At 44.0% G+C, this 20,627-nt stretch overlaps 1 protein-coding gene across 3 annotated transcripts; it reads right to left on the bottom strand.

The window, feature by feature from the left end:
* Window positions 1–19,240, bottom strand: PEX13 (peroxisomal biogenesis factor 13). Of its 3 annotated transcripts, XM_038751347.1 has the most exons (6): window positions 19,142–19,240; window positions 8,705–9,399; window positions 7,855–7,980; window positions 2,413–2,514; window positions 1,660–1,739; window positions 1–456 (listed from the first exon to the last, which is right to left on the bottom strand). In XM_038751347.1, exons 1-5 carry the CDS (start codon window positions 19,234–19,236, stop codon window positions 1,702–1,704), a joined length of 1,056 nt encoding a protein of 351 aa, XP_038607275.1. In that variant the 5' UTR covers window positions 19,237–19,240; the 3' UTR covers window positions 1–456; window positions 1,660–1,701. The 3 variants fall into 3 exon arrangements, with proteins under 3 accessions (XP_038607275.1, XP_038607274.1, XP_038607272.1); XM_038751346.1 differs by having other exon boundaries at window positions 1–1,739; XM_038751344.1 differs by having other exon boundaries at window positions 1–2,514.
* Between the last annotated feature and the right edge of the window lie 1,387 nt (window positions 19,241–20,627).

Genomic DNA, 20,627 nt, shown 5'->3' with positions numbered 1-20,627 from the left:
GTGTTTAAATACCTTTATTTACAGTCACAAAATTTCACAACTTAATAAAATATAACATTTTTCTCCATCCTTTTTTCCATCAGTGAGAGCTTATGAAGGACAACTCTATTCAAGTTACAGTATGAATAAAGGCTGTACAGTGCTTGACTAATTAAGCTATTACAAAATGAAAATGTTAGAGGTCTGATAACTAGAGTTCTCCTCTTTTAAAGCCATTAGGCTATAATCTCAAAATTATATGATTAGAAAAGATACGTTAAACCTAAGTCTTGATGGACAACTTAAAGGTAATTTCATTATATTCAGAGGGTAATATATTTTGAGCTCGTTTTGGCTGACAAAATTATCCTTCAAAAACAAATAAAGCCCTATCAGACTGAAAAATGATATTGAGAAATTTGTGATTTTTAAATAAGTCAGGTGCTTCCTCTGCTTCTGGCCCTTGGTTCGCTGTTGCTGTTTCGGAAAAAGAGACTTCAGGTCATCAAAATGCAGTTAGTAACGCTTTACTCAGGTACACTACGTCCCAACATGCTGAGCCAACAAACAACAAAAAATCATATTGAAAAATCATTCAATAGAAGAAGAAAAGATTTTCATTTACCTCACTCATGGCGGGTACACTTCTCTCTCCCTTCCTTAACCGTAATTAGTCATCCTGGCACAGGCCTACCCTGTTATAACAAATGCACTCTGCCAGCCTAACTAGTTGAACGCTTTCCCATTAAACTGTCATACAATGTATCGGTACCTAACAAAGTTAACACTGTACCAAGTTAGGAGCATCTTTACTTGAGAACACACTTCCATCATCCCTGTTTCAGCAAATTCATTCATGACAGACCATATCATGAGCCATTTATAACAAAGAATAATTTTAAGATGCTGCTCACGTGCTTCAATTTAAATGTTAATCGCCAAATGATGCATTTTGAAGGTTGTTTTAACTTTGCATTCATGCAATATATTAATATGGTCCATTTTATTCTCTAAAAAATCCTGATTTCTAAGAACTTTCACAGACTCAGGAGGGTCTGTGTTGAGAATCCAAACCTGTGCTGCCTTCCATTAAAAAATGCTGGAGAAACCTTGACTTTTAAGAAATTTCCTCCCCTCTCTGAAACACGTTGAGACCATTCCTTTTAACCCATTTTGGCTGTTTCAACATTATTCATTCAGGCACTCGAAATTGGTATTCAGAGAATCCAATGAAATGGAAGAAAACACTTCCATGAGAGTCACGTATTACACAGTTTGAAGCTTTATATACATGAATACTCCCCATATTAATATTTATTTTGAATTTGTGAAGAAAAATCATTTTCAGTTCAGCTATTATAGTACGGTTATGGCTTATATACTAAAATTTTTAAATTTCATAGGGGGGAATCTAGATGCACTGAGCTTTTCAAGGCACGAAATGTGTCAACTGTCTTATCCATAAGGCATTACATCATTTATGCTTGGTCAGTAGCAAAATCTAGATTTATAAGATAAAACTGAAAGAGATACATTCTTGATGAGGGGAGTTCAGGACAGACAGACCTTGTCATGAAAATTTTTAAAAAGCCACTGTGCTTAAGTAAAAGCAGATGGATGCAATGAATGGATTCAAATAAAATACAAAATTGCTAGACGTGGCTACGTCATTTGACTCACTCAAAGTGCTGTAGAACTAGCATCAATCTCGGAGAAGAAAAATCACTCATTTTGTTTGCGACATTTGTTCCTAAATGGCCCTGTCAGAAAAGTCACATTGGTTATAAAATAATTATTTATGAAATCAATTCTTCACAAACAGTACAATCTTTACTCAAATCTGTTCTATGTTTATTCATCTATATATGCATAAATACATGTAAATATAAACTCCCAGATTTGGAGATTTCCTTTTATATCTTCCAGGAACATTAAAGTTTTAAGACTGACTACCGTTCCACCAAAAAACATTAAATCCCCTCTTTCCACAAACCACGGAGCATTAGTGAGTATCCAACACCAAATAGGCTGCCTATTTCTCAGGGCTTCCTGTTTCGGAAATTCAGAGAATAGCCCTTGGTCTCTACAGCAGCTCATTAATTCCAAACTTAGACAGTTACTAGTACGACTATGAATCTGGAGAGCTAAATCGAACAGGTGAATCAGCTATTATGTTTTAACAAAATAACAAAGTACTTTGGATTAGTTCAATTTCAAATGGACTCAGAGGGCTTCAAAGATCTTGCTTATCACAAATTTTAGCAGTGGAGTCAGAGACAGCTGGAACCTTACTACTTTCAACAAAAACAGACTCAAAGGCAGCTTCCTGTTCCTCCAAAGAGTCAGCAGCAATAGAGACTTCCTTAACTGCTGCTGGATTGGTAAAAGGTCTTTTCTGCTCTGCAATCTTATCCAGACCTGCTGTTTTCCTACCTCTTCTTTTCCCCAATATTTTGACATAATTAGCTGGCACGAGTCCTGTTGCTCGACCGTCAACAGTAGCCAAGAGCCAGCCACGCACTTTGGGTTGTTGCTCTAGTGGAAGAGAAAAAGAGACTTGTAATTACTTCACATGTACATTAGGCGCAAACCACTATACACGACGTAGACAAAAATCTAAAGCTGTTTGCCCTTAAGAGATCCTTTGATCTATAAAATAGCCCATCAGTAATAGTGTTTTTGATTTTGAACTCGAGAGCTATATCTATTTCTTAATTAAAAAAGAGGTTTACCTCATTTGATCCGTACTCATAAATGGTTTTTCTGGAGTATAGGGAACCATCTTAAATGAAGTCCTAAATGTCTTCCACAAACAAAACTAAATATACCAATACTTAATCCCTTCTTTCATTTAATCCCCTCAAGAAATAGCTTTTTAAACAACTACATAACTTCACTTAAACTGTTTCCCTGCCTTTGGGGCATTCTAAAGAAAATCACTCCAATGATCTGTGACAAACAATGCTGAAAGGTACTGTACTGGAATTTTAAAAATAATGCATTATTAGTTTCATGAATGCTCAGGGTGGCGGAAACAGCCACATGTAGTAAAGGCGTCTTCTTGAACATTTACCTTTGTACTCATAATTAAATCATCTCATTTTCTCCATTGCTCCTTAAAATATGCTCTCAAAATGGTCCTGACCGGCATTCCAACCCTATTACTTAGTCCACACAAAAACACTGTAATATTTTCCTCATTCTGGAAAGGTGCCATCTTGCTCCTGAGAATTATGTAAAACACTAAACGTACACTTGGGCAGGTAATGGGGACAAAGATAAAGATGACAGAGTCACTTCATAACCACTTAATGAAAATGTAGAACTGGGTTCTAGTAGTTTTTTTTATTTCTTGAAAATTATATTCAAAACTTCAATTGTGAATGTTTTGCCTTTCTTAGTTTGATTAATCCTAACCTATGAAAAGCCCAACGTCATCTACCTTAGATGTCACAAAGGTAAAAACATTTTCTTTCATGAAAGAGCCACACTCCCATGCCATAATCCAACTACAAACAGTGTTCAAGTGCTTAGTACAGTGCTCTGCACACAGTAAGCACTCAATAAATACGACTGAATGAATGACAAGAGTGGTGTAAATTGATAACTTTTTTTTTTTAATAGTATTTGTTACGCTTTTACTGTGTGCCAGGCACTGTACTAAGCACTGAGGTAGATCCAGATTAATCAGCTTGGACACAGTCCTTGTCCCACGGTCAGGCTCTCAGTCTTCATCCCCATTCTACAGATAAGGTAACTGAGGCACAGAAAAGGAAAATGACTTGTCCAAGGTCACACGGCAGACAAGTGGAGAAGCGGGGATTAGAACACAGGCCTTAACTCCCAGGCCTGTGCTCTATCCACTAGGTCATGCTGCTTCTCATTTGTAAAGCAACCTCCACAAGTCAGTCAGTCCGCGTGCAGAGCACTGTACTACACACTTGGGAGCACACAAAGTGATTCTGAGGGACCTAAAACATCCTTGTCTGTTTCCTCATGTAAGCATAAGTTTGTGTCTGATTACCACGTGGAAATAATCAATGCAGGGTACTGATGAGAAGCAGCACGGTGCAGTGGATAGAGCAAAAATCTGGAAGTCAGAAGGACCTGGATTCTAATCCTGGCTCCAACACAGGCCCGCTGTGTGACCTCGGGCCAGTCACTTAACTTCTCTGGACCTCAGTTACCTCATCTGAAAAATGGGGATTAAGACTGCGAGGTCCATGTGGACACAGACTGTGTCCAACCTGATAGGCTTGTATCTACCCCAGTGCCTGGAACAAAGTTAGCCCTTTAATACCATTAAAAAAAGTCCACCAATCAATCAATCAATCAATCGTATTTATTGAGCGCTTACTGTGTGCAGAGCACTGTACTCAACTACAACACTGAAAAAGAGTTCACCTATCAGGTTGGAAGAGTGTGGAGATATAAGCATGTTCTGAAAAGTCACACATTTTCACATTTGCACTGATATGAAAATCAATAAAGTTTGGTTTGAAATTGAATGTAGTATAACTATTGGACTTCTCGTGGGTGAAATATATTGAACTTTGGGGGTAAAATATCTAATGATTACATTTAGGGTACAGAGTTTTAAGATTTAATTAAATAATCATTTAATTTGATTAATGACCCCAAATCATTAAGATAAATATTTTAAACCCCCCCACACACTCTAATTTTAAAATATTTTATTTTCATTAACATTTGCCCTGCTCAAACAGGCTTCACAATTTATGAATCCATCCCTAATCTTTCAGTCAACTTAGTAAATTTGGGTAATGAACTGCCTCCACTGATATCTATAAAATTGACAAGTATTTTGGATTATGGTATCCAGAAGGCTTGATAATTTTTAAACAAGTAATCTTTTTTTGTTCTGGGGAATTTTGGAAATCTGGTGGGGAAAAAGGTACCCAGGTCATTTTTTGCTTCTCTCTCGGCTGGTTTGATGCACCCTTCCTGGATCAAAATACAACCCTCATTTCGAAACCAGGATTTGGATAGTTCTGGATTGAAGCTGTAGTCTCACACCCTAAATTAGGCAAGGTTGCTTTATCATAACTAAGACTGTGGCTCTGGTAGCTGAGAGGCTGAAAGTCTGTCAGCTATTTCCACATCTTGCAAATGCTGGATAAGGAGTACCATCATGGAAGAAAAAAATAAAAAGCTAAAATACAACTTCAAATTTTAAAAACTTAAATCAGATTCTTAAGCAGATTTTTAAAAATTTGATAATTATGTTTAGATATGGCCACTCAGAGGGAAGCATAATACTGCTTAAAAATTAACACTGAAGACATTTGTACAACACTGTATTACAGCACTGTTTGCTACTTATTTTCCAGGGATACAAAAACAAACCTATTTCACAAGCTGAAAAGGGCACACCCTGAAAAAAGTTCACAAAATATAGGAGAGAGAAAAAGTAGAGAAATGGTATTTAAATGGGCTGGCCACTCCGCGACCTCTTTTTCTCAGAGGAATGGACCAAATTTCCATTTCTCTTCTTTAAAAACCACTATTGAAGCCACCTAAATTTTACAATAATTATAATTATCATGAGCCCAATTTTTTCTGTGACTAAAGTTACTCCCCGGTGGTAAATTCTAGACTGTGAGCCCCTTCTAGACTGTGAGCCCGTTGTTGGGTAGGGACCGTCTCCATATGTTGCCGACTTGTACTTCCCAAGCACTTAGTACAGTGCTCTGCACACAGTAAGTGCTCAATAAATACAATTGAATGAATGAATAAGTTAAGCACTTTTAGAAGCATTAACTCTTTCGGCCCACTACGGAACCACTTACTGCACTGCAAAAGCATTGTGGAAACTGGTCCCCTAGTTCCCAGAAGTGTCCCCAAGGTGCTGAACTTATTTCTAAAGACAGCTCTCTGGGCAGACTGAAAACCTCTACATTCTGAAATGCCTCAACCCTAGTTCACGGTTACAGGTTAAATGTGATCCTGACAGAAAAGTCATACCCGTATCATTCAGAAAGCCAAAAGAGAAACCTGAGCAGGTTAAAATCTAAATGAAGGATAGGTTCCGCAAATAAATGTATCATCTACTCGTTGTGGGCAGGGAAAGTATCTACCGACTCTGAGATACTGTACTCTCCCCAGCACTTGGTAAAGTGCTGTGCACAGAGTAAGTGCTCAATGAATGTGACTGATTAATTGATCTGCACTCATAACATCAATGAAGACCCCCACCAAGCTATAGAGGAATGCTGCACCAAAAATGGCTCTATCAGTCCAATCGTAATTGATTATTCATAATGATTTCAATTTCCTCTGCCTACAGATTTTCTCCTAGTACTCTGGAAAGTTGCCCCCCACGCCCCTGCCATCTGCACCAGAGCCTCTTTACAAAAATCAACTGATTTGAGTTTCCTCTTTCTAGAAACCCCAATAGAGGGGGAATTGGGTAGCAGTTACTTGAGACAGAGTAGGTAAAAATTTGAAAGGTATTGCACCTCTTGAAGCCCTTGATATTCACCCCATCCTCAGCCCCACATCACTTAATACTAACAATTATGGTACTTGTTAAGCGCTATGTGCCGAGCACTGTTCTAACCATGGGGAGTAGATACAAGTTAACCAGGTTGGACACAGTCCCTGTCCCACACTGGGTTCACAGTCTTAATCCCCATTTTTTACAGATGAGGTAACTGAGTGCCAGAGAAGTAAAGTGACATGCCCAAGGTCACACAGCTGACTAGTGGTGGAGTCTGGATTAGAACCCATGACCTTCTAACTCCCAGGCCTGTGCTCTATCCGATACACCGTACATATTCATAATTTAACTTAATGTCCATCACCCCTATAGATTGTAAGCTCCTTATGGGCAGAGAAGGTGTCTACCAGCTCCGATTTAGTACTCTCTGTAACTCTTCGTACAGTACTCTGTACACTGTTAGCGCTCAATAAATTCCATTGATTGATTATACTCATCCTCAGCACTCTTGTACATACGCTTATTCAGTTGTTCAATGAGTTGTTTATTTTGATTACTCCAGTAAATATTTTTTATGTTTCTCTCTCCAAATAGAGTGCAAGTCGTTTGTGGAGAGGGAATGTGTTACTCCTTTATTCAGAACTTCCCAAGCGCTTTAATACACTGCACCAAGTGGGGACTCAATAAATACTACTAGCCTAATTCTAGGTGCTAACAAATAAAAATGAAAAAGCAGATGATGAAGAGAAAGAAAAAAAAGGAACAAATTGTAAGCCTGGTGTGGGCAGGGACTGACTCTATTGCTGAATTGCACTTTCCAAGTGCTTAGTACAGTGCTCTGCACACAGTAAGCGCTCTATAAATACGACTGAACCAATGAAATTGGATAATTAAGTCCTGAACAACCTAAAAATATAACCAAAGAATTGTACAGACCTAGCTTATCTTGTAATTGACTTAAAACAACTGAATTTCAAGCACCTCCATACTAGCTAGCTTTTTGGAAACAGAAATAAAATATGAAGTTTAAATGCAGGCAATTAGTTTACTAACTAGCATCTTTAAATTAAAGAAAAAAATCCATGAATATTTATTAAATAATTCCTCAAAGTTGGAGGCAGGATTTGAGTACAGGCATCTGTGCTTGAAAGACAGAGAGACTGAGCTGTCAAAAACCTAACAAGTTAAAACCAGCTAAATCTTTCTCAATCATTGGCATACTAATCCATGTAGTCCAAGAGAAGAAGTACTCCATTTCTACAATGAATTACAGAAAAACTCCAAACAAAAAAACCCCCACCACCTCAAGAAAAGCCCAGGGGTTTTCAGAAGCCAAGAGACTGGATATCATTCACAAGAAGAAATAACATTTCAATGAAAATACAAGAATTAAAAAACCCTCCAGACATATTTACCTTTGGGGGCTAAATTCAACATATCACCTGCATGAAAAGAAATTTCTTCCTCAGATACAGCAGCAAAATCATACTCTGCTCTGGCAACTACGTGATCGTCTTCACCGCTTGCCCAGTTGGAGGTACCTGGGTGCCAAAAGGAGAGAATAAAACCATCAGGATAAAAAATAATCCTTTTGACCATATTGATATTTATGTCTGTCTTCATTAAAAACACTCGCCTCCAATTTATTGTAACGAGGCAGAGGAAGACATGCAGTTAAAATATTGTACATGTTTTCTAGGAACTAAAATGCTGAAAAAAAAATCAATTTGGTGACCACAGATTAATTATTGACAGGCCTCCTGCTTTTTCAGTTCCTTCTTTTCTAATCAAGTTTTTTTTAATGGTATTGTTATGCGCTATGTGCCAAGCACAGTGCTAGGGTAGATACACTTTAATCAGGTCGGGGGCATAGATCCTGTACCACATGAGGCTCACAGTCTAAGTGGAAGGGAGAACAGGTAATGAATCCCCATTTTACAGTTGAGGAAATTGAGGCCCAGAGAAGTTAAGTGACTTGCCCAAGGTCACACAGCAAGTGATGGAGCTGGGATTAGAGCTCAGGTCCTCTGCTTCCCAAAATGTAACTTTGATCCAACATGTCACTAGACAAGGAATTGGGCTGTATACTCCTTGAGGGTAGAGATCATGTTTCTCAAATCACTGTACTCTCCCAAGCGCCCAGTGCAGCGCTTACTCTGATCACTGTGTTCTCGTTTGTGTTAACACGAAAACACAGTGACCTAAAATGTCCTGATACATTTGTGAAAGTGTCTATTCATACTCTTCGCGCGTGCTGCCCTTTACCTGTAACTTCATCGCTTTGTGAGGACAGCAGCTTCCAGATGAGATAAGGACCTCCGAGGATAACAGCCAAGAACAGGAATATTGGCCAAGATTTTGCCGAGTTGGCCGCTCTGTCTTCAGGGCTAATGCATGCCACGGTTCCTTCACTCTGAGCCCATAAGTCCTCATTTTCAGAGCCCCTCTGCAAACCCAGGAGCCGCTGCAACCGTCTGTAGAGATATCTTAGAGTCCTGACTAGTGCAAAAGCTGAAAACACCTTTGTGAAGTGTATTTTCAATCGGGAAAAATGATTGGCTACATCCAAGACAGCCCTGAAGCTGTTATACACCGCTGAGAAGGTAGCATCCATCATCATGCTGACCGAAGCGAACGCGTGGACGATACTTTCAATGGACTGAAACGCTCCTCTGCTGCTCTCTTCGGCTTGTTGAACGAATCTGCTGGGAGGAAGATCATCTGTTCGGAATCGGTTGTAGCCCAACCCGCCATATCCGTAACTGTAGGGGCTGTAAGTCCCATAAAATGAGTTTCCGTAGGAGCTGTAGCCTGAAGAAAAGGAACTGTACGCGGGTCGAAAAGTGTTCAGGCTGCTAGTTCCTGGTTGCTGAGATGGTCTTGGCAGAATAGGTGGGGGGATGCGGGTAAGCGTTGGCTGTCCGGGTCTTGTCAGCAAATTAGGTCCCAAATCAGGGGACCTAAAAAGAAAAAAATAACGTTCAGTGCTGTCTGGATTTCAAAAGATCAATCAACTCACAAATCACACCAAGGATGAATACGAAATCTTTTAATTAGAAAAATAAGGCCTTCTTTGGGCCTCAGTTACCTCATCAGTAAAATGGGGATGAAGATTGTGAGCCTCATGTGGGACAGGGACTGTGTCCAACCTGATTAACTTGTACCTCCCCCAGTGTTTGGCACTTGGTAGCACTTAACAAGTATCATTAATAATAATAATAATGATGGCATTTATTAAGTGCTTACTATGTGCAAAGCACTGTTCTAAGCGCTGGGGAGGTTACAAGGCGATCAGGTTGTCCCACGGGGGGCTCACAGTCTTCATCCCCATTTTACAGATGAGGTAACTGAGGCACAGAGAAGTTAAGCAACTTGCCCAAAGTCACACAGCTGACAATCGGCGGAGCCGGAATTTGAACCCATGACCTCTGACTCCAAAGCCCGGGCTCTTTCCACTGAGCCACGCTGCTTCTCCGCTGCTCACTGCTGCTTCTCATGCTGCTTATTATAATTATTATTACACCCTGCCTATGCTATTGAGTACTGTATAGATGCCATATTTAAGATACTCTGTTAATTCCAGAGTTGAGATATAGTTCATAACATCTGTCTTTCCTTTTGATTCGTTAGGTACTTTTCATTAATATTTACTGAATGTCTCCAGGGGGAATAAATAGTACCCTTTAAGCACTGACTATTCACCCTACCCTCAGCCCCACAGCACCTGTGTACATATCTGTAATTTATTTTAATGTCTGTTTATCCCTCTAGACTATAAGCTCCTTATGGGCAGGGACCATGTTTACCAACTCTGTTGTACTGTACTTTCCCAAGCGCTTATTAAAGGGCTTCACAAACAATACATGCTCAATAAATTGACTGAGGTCTGCAGGACATACAGCCTAAGAATGGGCTTTGGTTAACTAATGGATACCATTGATGAGGAAACTGGTTTAAGCGAATACCACACTAACTATCCCTTTCAAGCACATTCATAAAAACAGAGGAGTGGGAAGTTGGAAATAAACACATAAGTCACAGGACAACTCACGAAGTTTGTCTTTTATTTTTAGGGCATATTAGGCTATGGCAAACTAGAAAACAAGTTTGTTTTCAAGAACCTTCAACATCGATCCTATACAGAGTACGAAAGTTCGACAGGTTTCACAACAAAGCAGGTGGAACCAGCCCAGAATTGGGGAGTTGCAGCAGTCGACCGCAAACAGGCTGTTGAAATACTGGTCTTAAAATATGCTAATAATAATTGTGGTAATTGTGGTGCCAAACACTGTACTAAGCGCTGGGGTAGAATAAGACAATCAGATCCCACACGGGACTCACATTCTAAGTAGGAGGGGCCGCAGAAACTGAATCCCCATTTTACAGATGAGGGAACCGAGGCACAGAGAAATTAAGTGACTTGCCCAAGGTCACACTGCAGGTAAGTGGCGGAGTCGGGATTAGAACCCAGGTCCTCTAACTCTCAGGCTCGTGCTCTTTCCAGTAAGCCATGCTCTTTGCAGTCCACCTCTTGGCTCCCTGGGAAGGGCTATTTGGTATTTACTGTGTACCTCTCAAGTTTATTTACTAAACCTGTCATCACTGAGCAGTTTCCCCGCAGGGCTGACTTCCCTCCTCGCTGGGCGGACAGGCGCCAGGGAACCCAACTGACAGCCGGGGAGGCTGAAGGGCTGGGTGGCGGGTTGCCCAAGGTCAATCAATCAATCGTATTTATTGAGTGCTTACTGTGTGCACAGCACGGTTCTAAGTGTTTGGGACAGCACAACAGAACAGAGTTGGTAGACAAATTCCCTGCCCACAGTGAGCTGACAGACTACAGGGGCGAGCTGGGGGGTGGGCCCTTCTCGTAGGTGGTGGGTAAATAATAATAATGCTAATAATTACGGTATTTGTTAAGCGCTACGTGCCGAGCCCTGTTCTAAGCACTGGGGTAGATACAAGGTAATCAGGTTATCCCATGGGGGGGCTCACAGTTTTAATCTCCATTTTACCGATGAGTGAACTGAGGCACAGAGAAGTTAATCAGTTAATCAGAGAAGCAGCGTGGCTCAGTGGAAAGAGCACGGGCTTTGGAGTCGGAGGTCATGGGTTCGAATCCCGGCTCCATCACAAGTCTGCTGTGTGACCTTGGGCAAGTCACTTCACTTCTCTGAGCCTCAGTTACCTCATCTGTAAAAATGGGGATTAAGACGGTGAGCCCCACATGGGACAACTTGATCAAATTGTATCCCCCCCAGCGCTTAGAACAGTGCTGTGCACATAGTAAGCGCTTAACAAATGCCATCATTATTATTATTATTATTATTAAGCGGCTTGCCCAAGGTCACACAGCAGGCAAGTGGCAGAGGTGGGATTAGAACCCAGGTCGTCTGACTTCCAAACTCATTCCCTTTCCACTAGCAGGGTGGGTCGTGAGTGGGCGGACAAGCATGGCTCATTCATTCATTCAATTGTATTTATTGAGCACTTACTGTGTGCACAGCACTGCACTAAAAGCTTGGGAGAGTACGCTATAACAATAAACAGACATATTCCTGCCCACAAGGAGTTGAGGGTCTATGCTGCCGACCTCAGCCCCCTCACCAACAGCAACAGGGGGAGGGGAAGGGGCGTGTCAGAGAGGCACCCCTGCCCAGAAGCAGCATGGCCTAGTGGATAGAGCACAGGCTGGAAGTCAGATGGCCCTGGGTTCTAATCCCACCTCTGCCACTTGTCTGCTGGGTGACCTTGGGCAAGTCGCTTCACTTCTCTGGGCCTCAGAGACCTCATCTGGAAAATGGGGATGGAGACTGTGAGCCCCACATGGGACGGGGACTGTGTCCAACCCGATTACCTTGTATCTACCCCCAGGACTTAGAACAGTGCTTGGCACACAGTGCTCCCTTAACAAATAGCATCATTAATATGAGCGCGGGCTTGGGAGTCAGGGGTCGTGGGTTCTAATCCCGGCTCCGCCACTTGTCAGCTGGGTGACTTTGGGCAAGTCACAACTTCTCTGGGCCTCAGTTCCCTCATCTGGAAAAGGGCGATGGAGACTGTGAGCCCCACATGAGACAACCTAATCACCTTGTATCCCCCCAGCGCTTAGAACAGTGTTTGGCACATAGTAAGCGCTCAACAAACACCATCATTATTATGTGGGACAACCTGATGACCTTGTATGTTTCCCAGTGCTTAGAACAGTGCTTGGCACATATGAAGCGCTTAACAAATGCCATTATTATTATCCTAGCGCTTAGAACAGTGCTTTGCACATAGTAAGCGCTTAACAAATGCCATCATTATTATTATTATTCTCTGGGCCTCAGTTCCCCCAGCTGTCAAATGGGGATGAAGACTGTGGGCCCCCCGTGGGACAACCTGCTCACCTTGTATCCCCCCCAGCGCTTAGAACAGTGCTTGGCACATAGTAGGCGATTATCAAACACAATCATTATTATTACTATTTTCTGGGCCTCAGTTCCCTCAGCTGTCAAATGGGGATGAAGACTGTGGGCCCCCTGGGGGACAACCTGATCATCTTGCATTCGCCCCGGTGCTTAGAACGGTGTTTGGCACACAGTAAGTGCTTAACGAACACCATCATTATTATTATCTTCTGGGCCTCAGTTCCCTCAGCTGTAAAATGGGGATGAAGACTATGAGCCCCGCGTGGGACCACCTGATCACCTTGTATTCCCCCCCTCAGCGCTTAGAACAGTGCTTGGCACATAGTAAGTGCTTAATAAATGCCATTATCATTACTGTTATTATTAGCAAATGCCATCATTATTATTATTATTTTCTGGGCCTCAGTTCCCTCAGCTGTCAAATGGGGATGAAGACTGTGAGCCCCACGTGGGACCACCTGATCCCCTTGTATTCCCCCGGGCGCTTAGAACAGTGCTTGGCACATAGTAAACACTTAATAAATGCCATCATTATTATTGTTATTATTAGCAAATGCCATCATTATTATTATTATTATTTTCTGGCCCTCAACTCCTTCAGCTGCCAAATGGGGATGAAGACTGTGAGCCCCGCGTGGGACCACCTGATCACCTTGTATCCCCCTCCAGTGCTTACAACAGTGCTTGGCACATAATAAGCGCTTAGTAAATGCCATTATCATTATTGTTATTATTAGCAAATGCCATCATTATTATTATTATTATTTTCTGGCCCTCAGTTCCCTCAGCTGTCAAATGGGGATGAAGACTGTGAGCCCGCGTGGGACCACCTGATCACCTTGTATCCCCCCGCAGCACTTAGAACACTGCTTGGCACATAGTAATTGCTTAATAAACGCCATTATCATTATTGTTAGTATTAGCAAATGCCATCATTATTATTATTATTTTCTGGCCCTCAGTTCCCTGAGCTGTCAAATGGGGATGAAGGCTGTGGGCCCCGTGTGGGACCACCTGATCCCCTTGTATCCCTCCGAGAGCTTAGAACAGTGCTTGGCACATAGTAAGCACTTAATAAATGCCATTATCATTATTATTATTATTTTCTGGGCCTCAGTTCCCTCGGCTGTCAAATGGGGATGAAGACTGTGGGCCCCGCGTGGTACCACCTGATCACCTTGTATCCCCCCCACCCCTAGCAATTAGAACAGTGCTTGGCACATAGTAAGCGCTTAATTAATGCCATTATCATTACTGTTATTATTAGCAAATGCCATTATCATTATTATGATTATTTTCTGCCCCTCAGTTCCCTCAGCTGTCGAATGGGGATGAAGACTATGGGCCCCTCGTGGGACCACCTGATCCCCTTGGATCCCCCCCGCCCCCCAGCGCTTAGAACAGTGCTTGGCACATAGTAAGCGCTTGATAAATGCCATTATCATTATTATGATTATTTTCTGCCCCTCAGTTCCCTCAGCTGTCAAATGGGGATGAAGATTGTGAGCCCGTGTGGGACCACCTGATCCCCTTGGATCCCCCCAACAGCGCTTAGAACAGTGCTTGGCACATAGTAAGCACTTAATAAATGCCATTATCATTATTATGATTACTTTCTGTGTCTCAGTTCCCTCAGCTGTCAAATGGGGATGAAGACTGTGGGCCCCGCGTGGGCCCACCTGATCCCCTTGGATCCCCCCAACAGCACCTAGAACAGTGCTTGGCATATAGTAAGCGCTTAATAAATGCCATTATCATTATTATGATTATTTTCTGTGCCTCAGTTCCCTCAGCCGTCAAATGGGGATGAAGACTGTGGGCCCCGCGTGGGACCACCTGATCCCCTTGGATCCCCCCCTAGGGCTTAGAACAGTGCTTGGCACATAGTAATTACTTAATAAATGCCATTATTATTATTGTTATTATTAACAAATACCATCATTATTATGATTATTTTCTGTGCCTCAGTTCCCTTAGCTGTCGAATGGGGATGAAGACTGTGGGCCCCGCGTGGGACCACCTGATCACCTTGTATCCCCCCACCAGCGCTTAGAACAGTGCCTGGCACATAGTAAGTGCTTAATAAATGCCATTATCATTATTGTTATTATTATCAAATGCCATCATTACTATGATTATTTTCTGGCCCTCAGTTCCCTCAGCTGTCAAATGGGGATGAAGACTGGGAGCCCTGTGTGGGACAACCTGATCCCCTTGGATTCCCCCCAACAGCGCTTAGAACAGTGCTTGGCACATAGTAAGCGCTTAATAAATGCCATTATCATTATTATGATTACTTTCTGTGTCTCAGTTCCCTCAGCTGTCAAATGGGGATGAAGACTGTGGGCCCCGCGTGGGCCCACCTGATCCCCTTGGATCCCCCCAACAGCACCTAGAACAGTGCTTGGCATATAGTAAGCGCTTAATAAATGCCATTATCATTATTATGATTATTTTCTGTGCCTCAGTTCCCTCAGCCGTCAAATGGGGATGAAGACTGTGGGCCCCGCGTGGGACCACCTGATCCCCTTGGATCCCCCCAACAGCGCTTCGAACAGTGCTTGGCACATAGTAATTGCTTAATAAATACCATTATCATTATTGTTATTATTAACAAATACCATCATTATCATGATTATTTTCTGGCCCCCAGTTCCCTCAGCCGTCGAATGGGGATGAAGACTGTGGGCCCCGCGTGGGCCCACCTGATCCCCTTGGATCCCCCCAACAGCGCTTAGAACAGTGCTTGGCACATAGTAAGCGCTTAATAAATGCCATTATCATTATTATTATTATTTTCTGTGCCTCAGTTCCCTCAGCTGTCAAATGGGGATGAAGACTGTGAGCCCTGCGTGGGCCCACCTGATCCCCTTGGATTCCCCCCAACAGTGCTTGGAACAGTGCTTGGCACATAGTAATCACTTAATAAATGCCATTATCATTATTATGATTATTTTCTGTGCCTCAGTTCCCTCAGCTGTCAAATGGGGATGAAGACTGTGGGCTCTGCGTGGGACCACCCTGATCCCCTTGGGTCCCCCCAACAGCGCTTAGACCAGTGCTTGGCACATAGTAAGCGCTAAATAAATGCCATTATCATTATTATGATTATTTTCTGCCCCTCAGTTCCCTCAGCCGTCGAATGGGGATGAAGACTGTGGGCCCACCTGATCTCCTTGGATCCCCCCAACAGCGCTTAGAACAGTGCTTGGCACATAGTAAGCGCTTAATAAATGCCATTATCATTATTATGATTATGTTCTGGCCCTCAGTTCCCTCAGCTGTCAAATGGGGATGAAGACTGTGGGCCCCGTGTGGGCCCACCTGATCCCCTTGGATCCCCCCAACAGCGCTTAGAACAGTGCTTGGCACATAGTAAGCGCTTAATAAATGCCATTATCATTATTATGATTATTTTCTGCGCCTCAGTTCCCTCAGCCGTCGAATGGGGATGAAGACTGTGGGCCCACCTGATCTCCTTGGATCCCCCCAACAGCGCTTAGAACAGTGCTTGGCACATAGTAAGCGCTTAATAAATGCCATTATCATTATTATGATTATGTTCTGGCCCTCAGTTCCCTCAGCTGTCAAATGGGGATGAAGACTGTGGGCCCCGTGTGGGCCCACCTGATCCCCTTGGATCCCCCCAACAGCGCTTAGAACAGTGCTTGGCACATAGTAAGCGCTTAATAAATGCCATTATCATTATTATGATTATTTTCTGCCCCTCAGTTCCCTCAGCTGTCAAATGGGGATGAAGACTGTGAGCCCCATGTGGGACCACCTGATCCCCTTGTATCCCCCCCAAGCGCTTAGAACAGTGCTTGGCACATAGTAAGTGCTTAATAAATGCCATTATCATTATTATGATTATGTTCTGGCCCTCAGTTCCCTCAGCTGTCAAATGGGGATGAAGACTGTGGGCCCCGTGTGGGCCCACCTGATCCCCTTGGATCCCCCCAACAGCGCTTCGAACAGTGCTTGGCACATAGTAATTGCTTAATAAATACCATTATCATTATTGTTATTATTAACAAATACCATCATTATCATGATTATTTTCTGGCCCTCAGTTCCCTCAGCCGTCGAATGGGGATGAAGACTGTGGGCCCCGCGTGGGCCCACCTGATCCCCTTGGATCCCCCCAACAGCGCTTAGAACAGTGCTTGGCACATAGTAAGCGCTTAATAAATTCCATTATCATTATTATTATTATTTTCTGGGCCTCAGTTCCCTCAGCTGTCAAATGGGGATGAAGACTGTGGGCCCCGCGTGGGCCCACCTGATCCCCTTGGATCCCCCCAACAGCACCTAGAACAGTGCTTGGCATATAGTAAGCGCTTAATAAATGCCATTATCATTATTATGATTATTTTCTGTGCCTCAGTTCCCTCAGCCGTCAAATGGGGATGAAGACTGTGGGCCCCGCGTGGGACCACCTGATCCCCTTGGATCCCCCCCTAGGGCTTAGAACAGTGCTTGGCACATAGTAATTACTTAATAAATGCCATTATTATTATTGTTATTATTAACAAATACCATCATTATTATGATTATTTTCTGTGCCTCAGTTCCCTCAGCTGTCGAATGGGGATGAAGACTGTGGGCCCCGCGTGGGACCACCTGATCACCTTGTATCCCCCCACCAGCGCTTAGAACAGTGCCTGGCACATAGTAAGTGCTTAATAAATACCATTATCATTATTGTTATTATTAGCAAATGCCATCATCATTACTACTATTATTTTCTGGCCCTCAGTTCCCTCAGCTGTCAAATGGGGATGAAGACCGTGAGCCCCGCGTGGGCCCACCCGATCCCCTTGTATCCCCCCCAGTGCTTAGAACAGTGCTTGGCACATAGTAAGCGCTTAATAAATGCCATCATCATTACTATTATTATTTTCTGGCCCTCAGTTCCCTCAGCTGTCAAATGGGGATGAAGACTGTGAGCCCCATGTGGGACCACCTGATCCCCTTGGATCCCCCCAACAGCGCTTAGAACAGTGCTTGGCACATAGTAAGCGCTTAATAAATGCCATTATCATTATTATGATTATTTTCTGCCCCTCAGTTCCCTCAGCTGTCAAATGGGGATGAAGACTGTGGGCCCCGTGTGGGCCCACCTGATCCCCTTGGATCCCCCCAACAGCGCTTAGAACAGTGCTTGGCACATAGTAAGCGCTTAATAAATGCCATTATCATTATTATGATTATTTTCTGTGCCTCAGTTCCCTCAGCCGTCAAATGGGGATGAAGACTGTGGGCCCCGCGTGGGACCACCTGATCCCCTTGGATCCCCCCAACAGCGCTTAGAACAGTGTTTGGCACATAGTAAGCACTTAATAAATGCCATTATCATTTATTGTTATTATTAGCAAATACCATTATTACTATTATTATTATTATTGTTATTTCCCGGGCTTCAGTTCCCTCAGCTGTCAAATGGGGATGAAGACTGTGGGCCCCGCGTGGGACCACCTGATCACCTTGTACCCCCCCCCTAGAGCTTAAAACAGTGCTTGGCGCATAGTAAGCGCTTAATAAATGCCATTATCATTATTGTTATTATAAGCAAATGCCATCACTATTATTATTATTATTTTCTGGCCCTCAGTTCCCTCAGCTATCGATTGGGGATGAAGACTGTGGGCCCCGCGTGGGACCACCTGATCACCTTGTATCCCCCCTAGAGCTTAAAACAGTGCTTGGCGCATAGTAAGCGCTTAATAAATGCCATTATCATTATTGTTATTATAAGCAAATGCCATCACTATTATTATTATTATTATTTTCTGGCCCTCAGTTCCCTCAGCTGTCGAATGGGGATGAAGGCTGTGGGCCCCGCGTGGGACCACCTGATCCCCTTGGATCCCCCCCCACCCCACCCCCAGCGCTTAGAACAGTGCTTGGCACATAGTAAGCGCTTAATAAATGCCATTATCATTATTATTATTATTTTCTGTGCCTCAGTTCCCTCAGCTGTCGAATGGGGATGAAGACTGTGGGCCCTGCGTGGGACCACCCTGATCCCCTTGGATCCCCCCAACAGCGCTTAGAACAGTGCTTGGCACATAGTAAGCGCTTAATAAATGGCATTATCATTATTATGATTATTTTCTGGGCCTCAGTTCCCTCATCTGTCGAATGGGGATGAAGACTGTGGGCCCACCTGATCCCCTTGGATTCCCCCCCCCCCCCCCAGCGCTTCGAACAGTGCTTGGCACATAGTAAGCGTTTCGCAGGGAGGGCCAAGACGGTGCGGATGCGGGTGAGGGTCGGGGGCGTCCCTTACTGGTAGGCGGTCCCGGGGCCCTGTCCCGGCGGCGGGGCCCCCGGGCTCCTCCGGTTCTCCCAGGGCTTCGGGGGCGGCGGCTGCGGGGCCGCCATGGCTCCTCCCTCAGCCGCCCGCCGGAAACGGACCGCCGCGGCGCGCGCCCACCCGCCGGAAACGGACCCCCGTCGCGCGCCGCCCTCCGCGGCTCCTTCCGGTCCGAGCCTTCCCGAACCTCCCCGAGCCGCTTCGGGCCGCTCCGAGCCTTCCCGAACCTCTCCGAGCCTCCCCGATCCGCTTCGGGCCGCTCCGACCGCCGCGCCTCCTTCCGGTCCGAACCTCCCCGATCCGCTTCGGGCCGCTCCGAGTCTTCCCGAACCTCTTCGGGCCTCTCCGAACCTCTGCGAGCCGTTCCGAACCTCCCCGATCCGCTTCGGGCCGCTCCGACCGCCGCGCACCGCCCTCCGCCGATCCTTCATTCATTCATTCATTCAATCGTATTTATTGAGCGCTTACTGTGTGCGGAGCACTGTACTAAGCGCTTGGGAAGTCCAAGTTGGCAACATCTAGAGACGGTCCCTACCCAACAGCGGGCCCACAGTCTAGAAGGGGGAGACAGAGAACAAAACATATTAACAAAATGAAATAAATAGAATAAATATACCGCCCCGAGCCTCCCCGAGTCATTCATTCATTCATTCAATCAATCGTATTTATTGAGCGCTTACTGTGTGCGGAGCAATCAGTCAATCAAGCGATCGTGTTTATTGAGCGCTTACTGTGTGCAGAGCACTGGACGAAGCGTTTGGGAAGTACAAGTTGGCAATATATAGAGACAGTCCCTACCCACAGTGGGCTCACAGTCTAGAAGGGGGAGACAGAGAACAAAACATATTAACAAAATGAAATGAATAGAATAAATATACCGCCCCGAGCCTCCCCGATTCATTCATTCAGTCGTGTTTATTGAGCGCTTACAGTGTGCAGAGCACTGGACTAAGCGCTTGGGAAGTCCAAGTTGGCAACATATAGAGACAGTCCCTACCCAACAGCAGGCTCACAGTCTAGAAGGGGGAGACAGAGAAGAAAACATATTAACAAAATAAAATAAATAGAATAAATATACTGCCCCGAGCCTCCCCGATTCATTCATGCAATCGTACTTATTGAGCGCTTACTGTGTGCAGAGCACTGTACTAAGCGCTTGGGAAGTACAAGTTGGCAACATATAGAGACGGTCCCTAAACAACATTGGGCTCATCATCATCAATCATCAATCGTATTTATTGAGCGCTTACTGTGTGCGGAGCACTGGACTAAGCGCTTGGGAAGTACAAGTTGGCAACATATAGAGACGGTCCCTACCCAACAGCGGGCTCACAGTCTAGAAGGGGAAGACAGAGAACAAAACCAAACATACTAACAAAATAAAATAAATAGAATAAATATAGCGCCCCGACCCTCCCCGATTCTTTCATTCAATCGTATTTATTGAGCGCTTACTGTG

The sequence above is a fragment of the Tachyglossus aculeatus genome, chromosome 9, assembly GCF_015852505.1.
Source record: "Tachyglossus aculeatus isolate mTacAcu1 chromosome 9, mTacAcu1.pri, whole genome shotgun sequence".
NCBI lineage: Eukaryota > Metazoa > Chordata > Mammalia > Monotremata > Tachyglossidae > Tachyglossus > Tachyglossus aculeatus.
The sequence above is the reverse complement of the archived record's forward strand: the minus strand, read 5'-3'. Positions and strand labels throughout refer to the sequence as shown.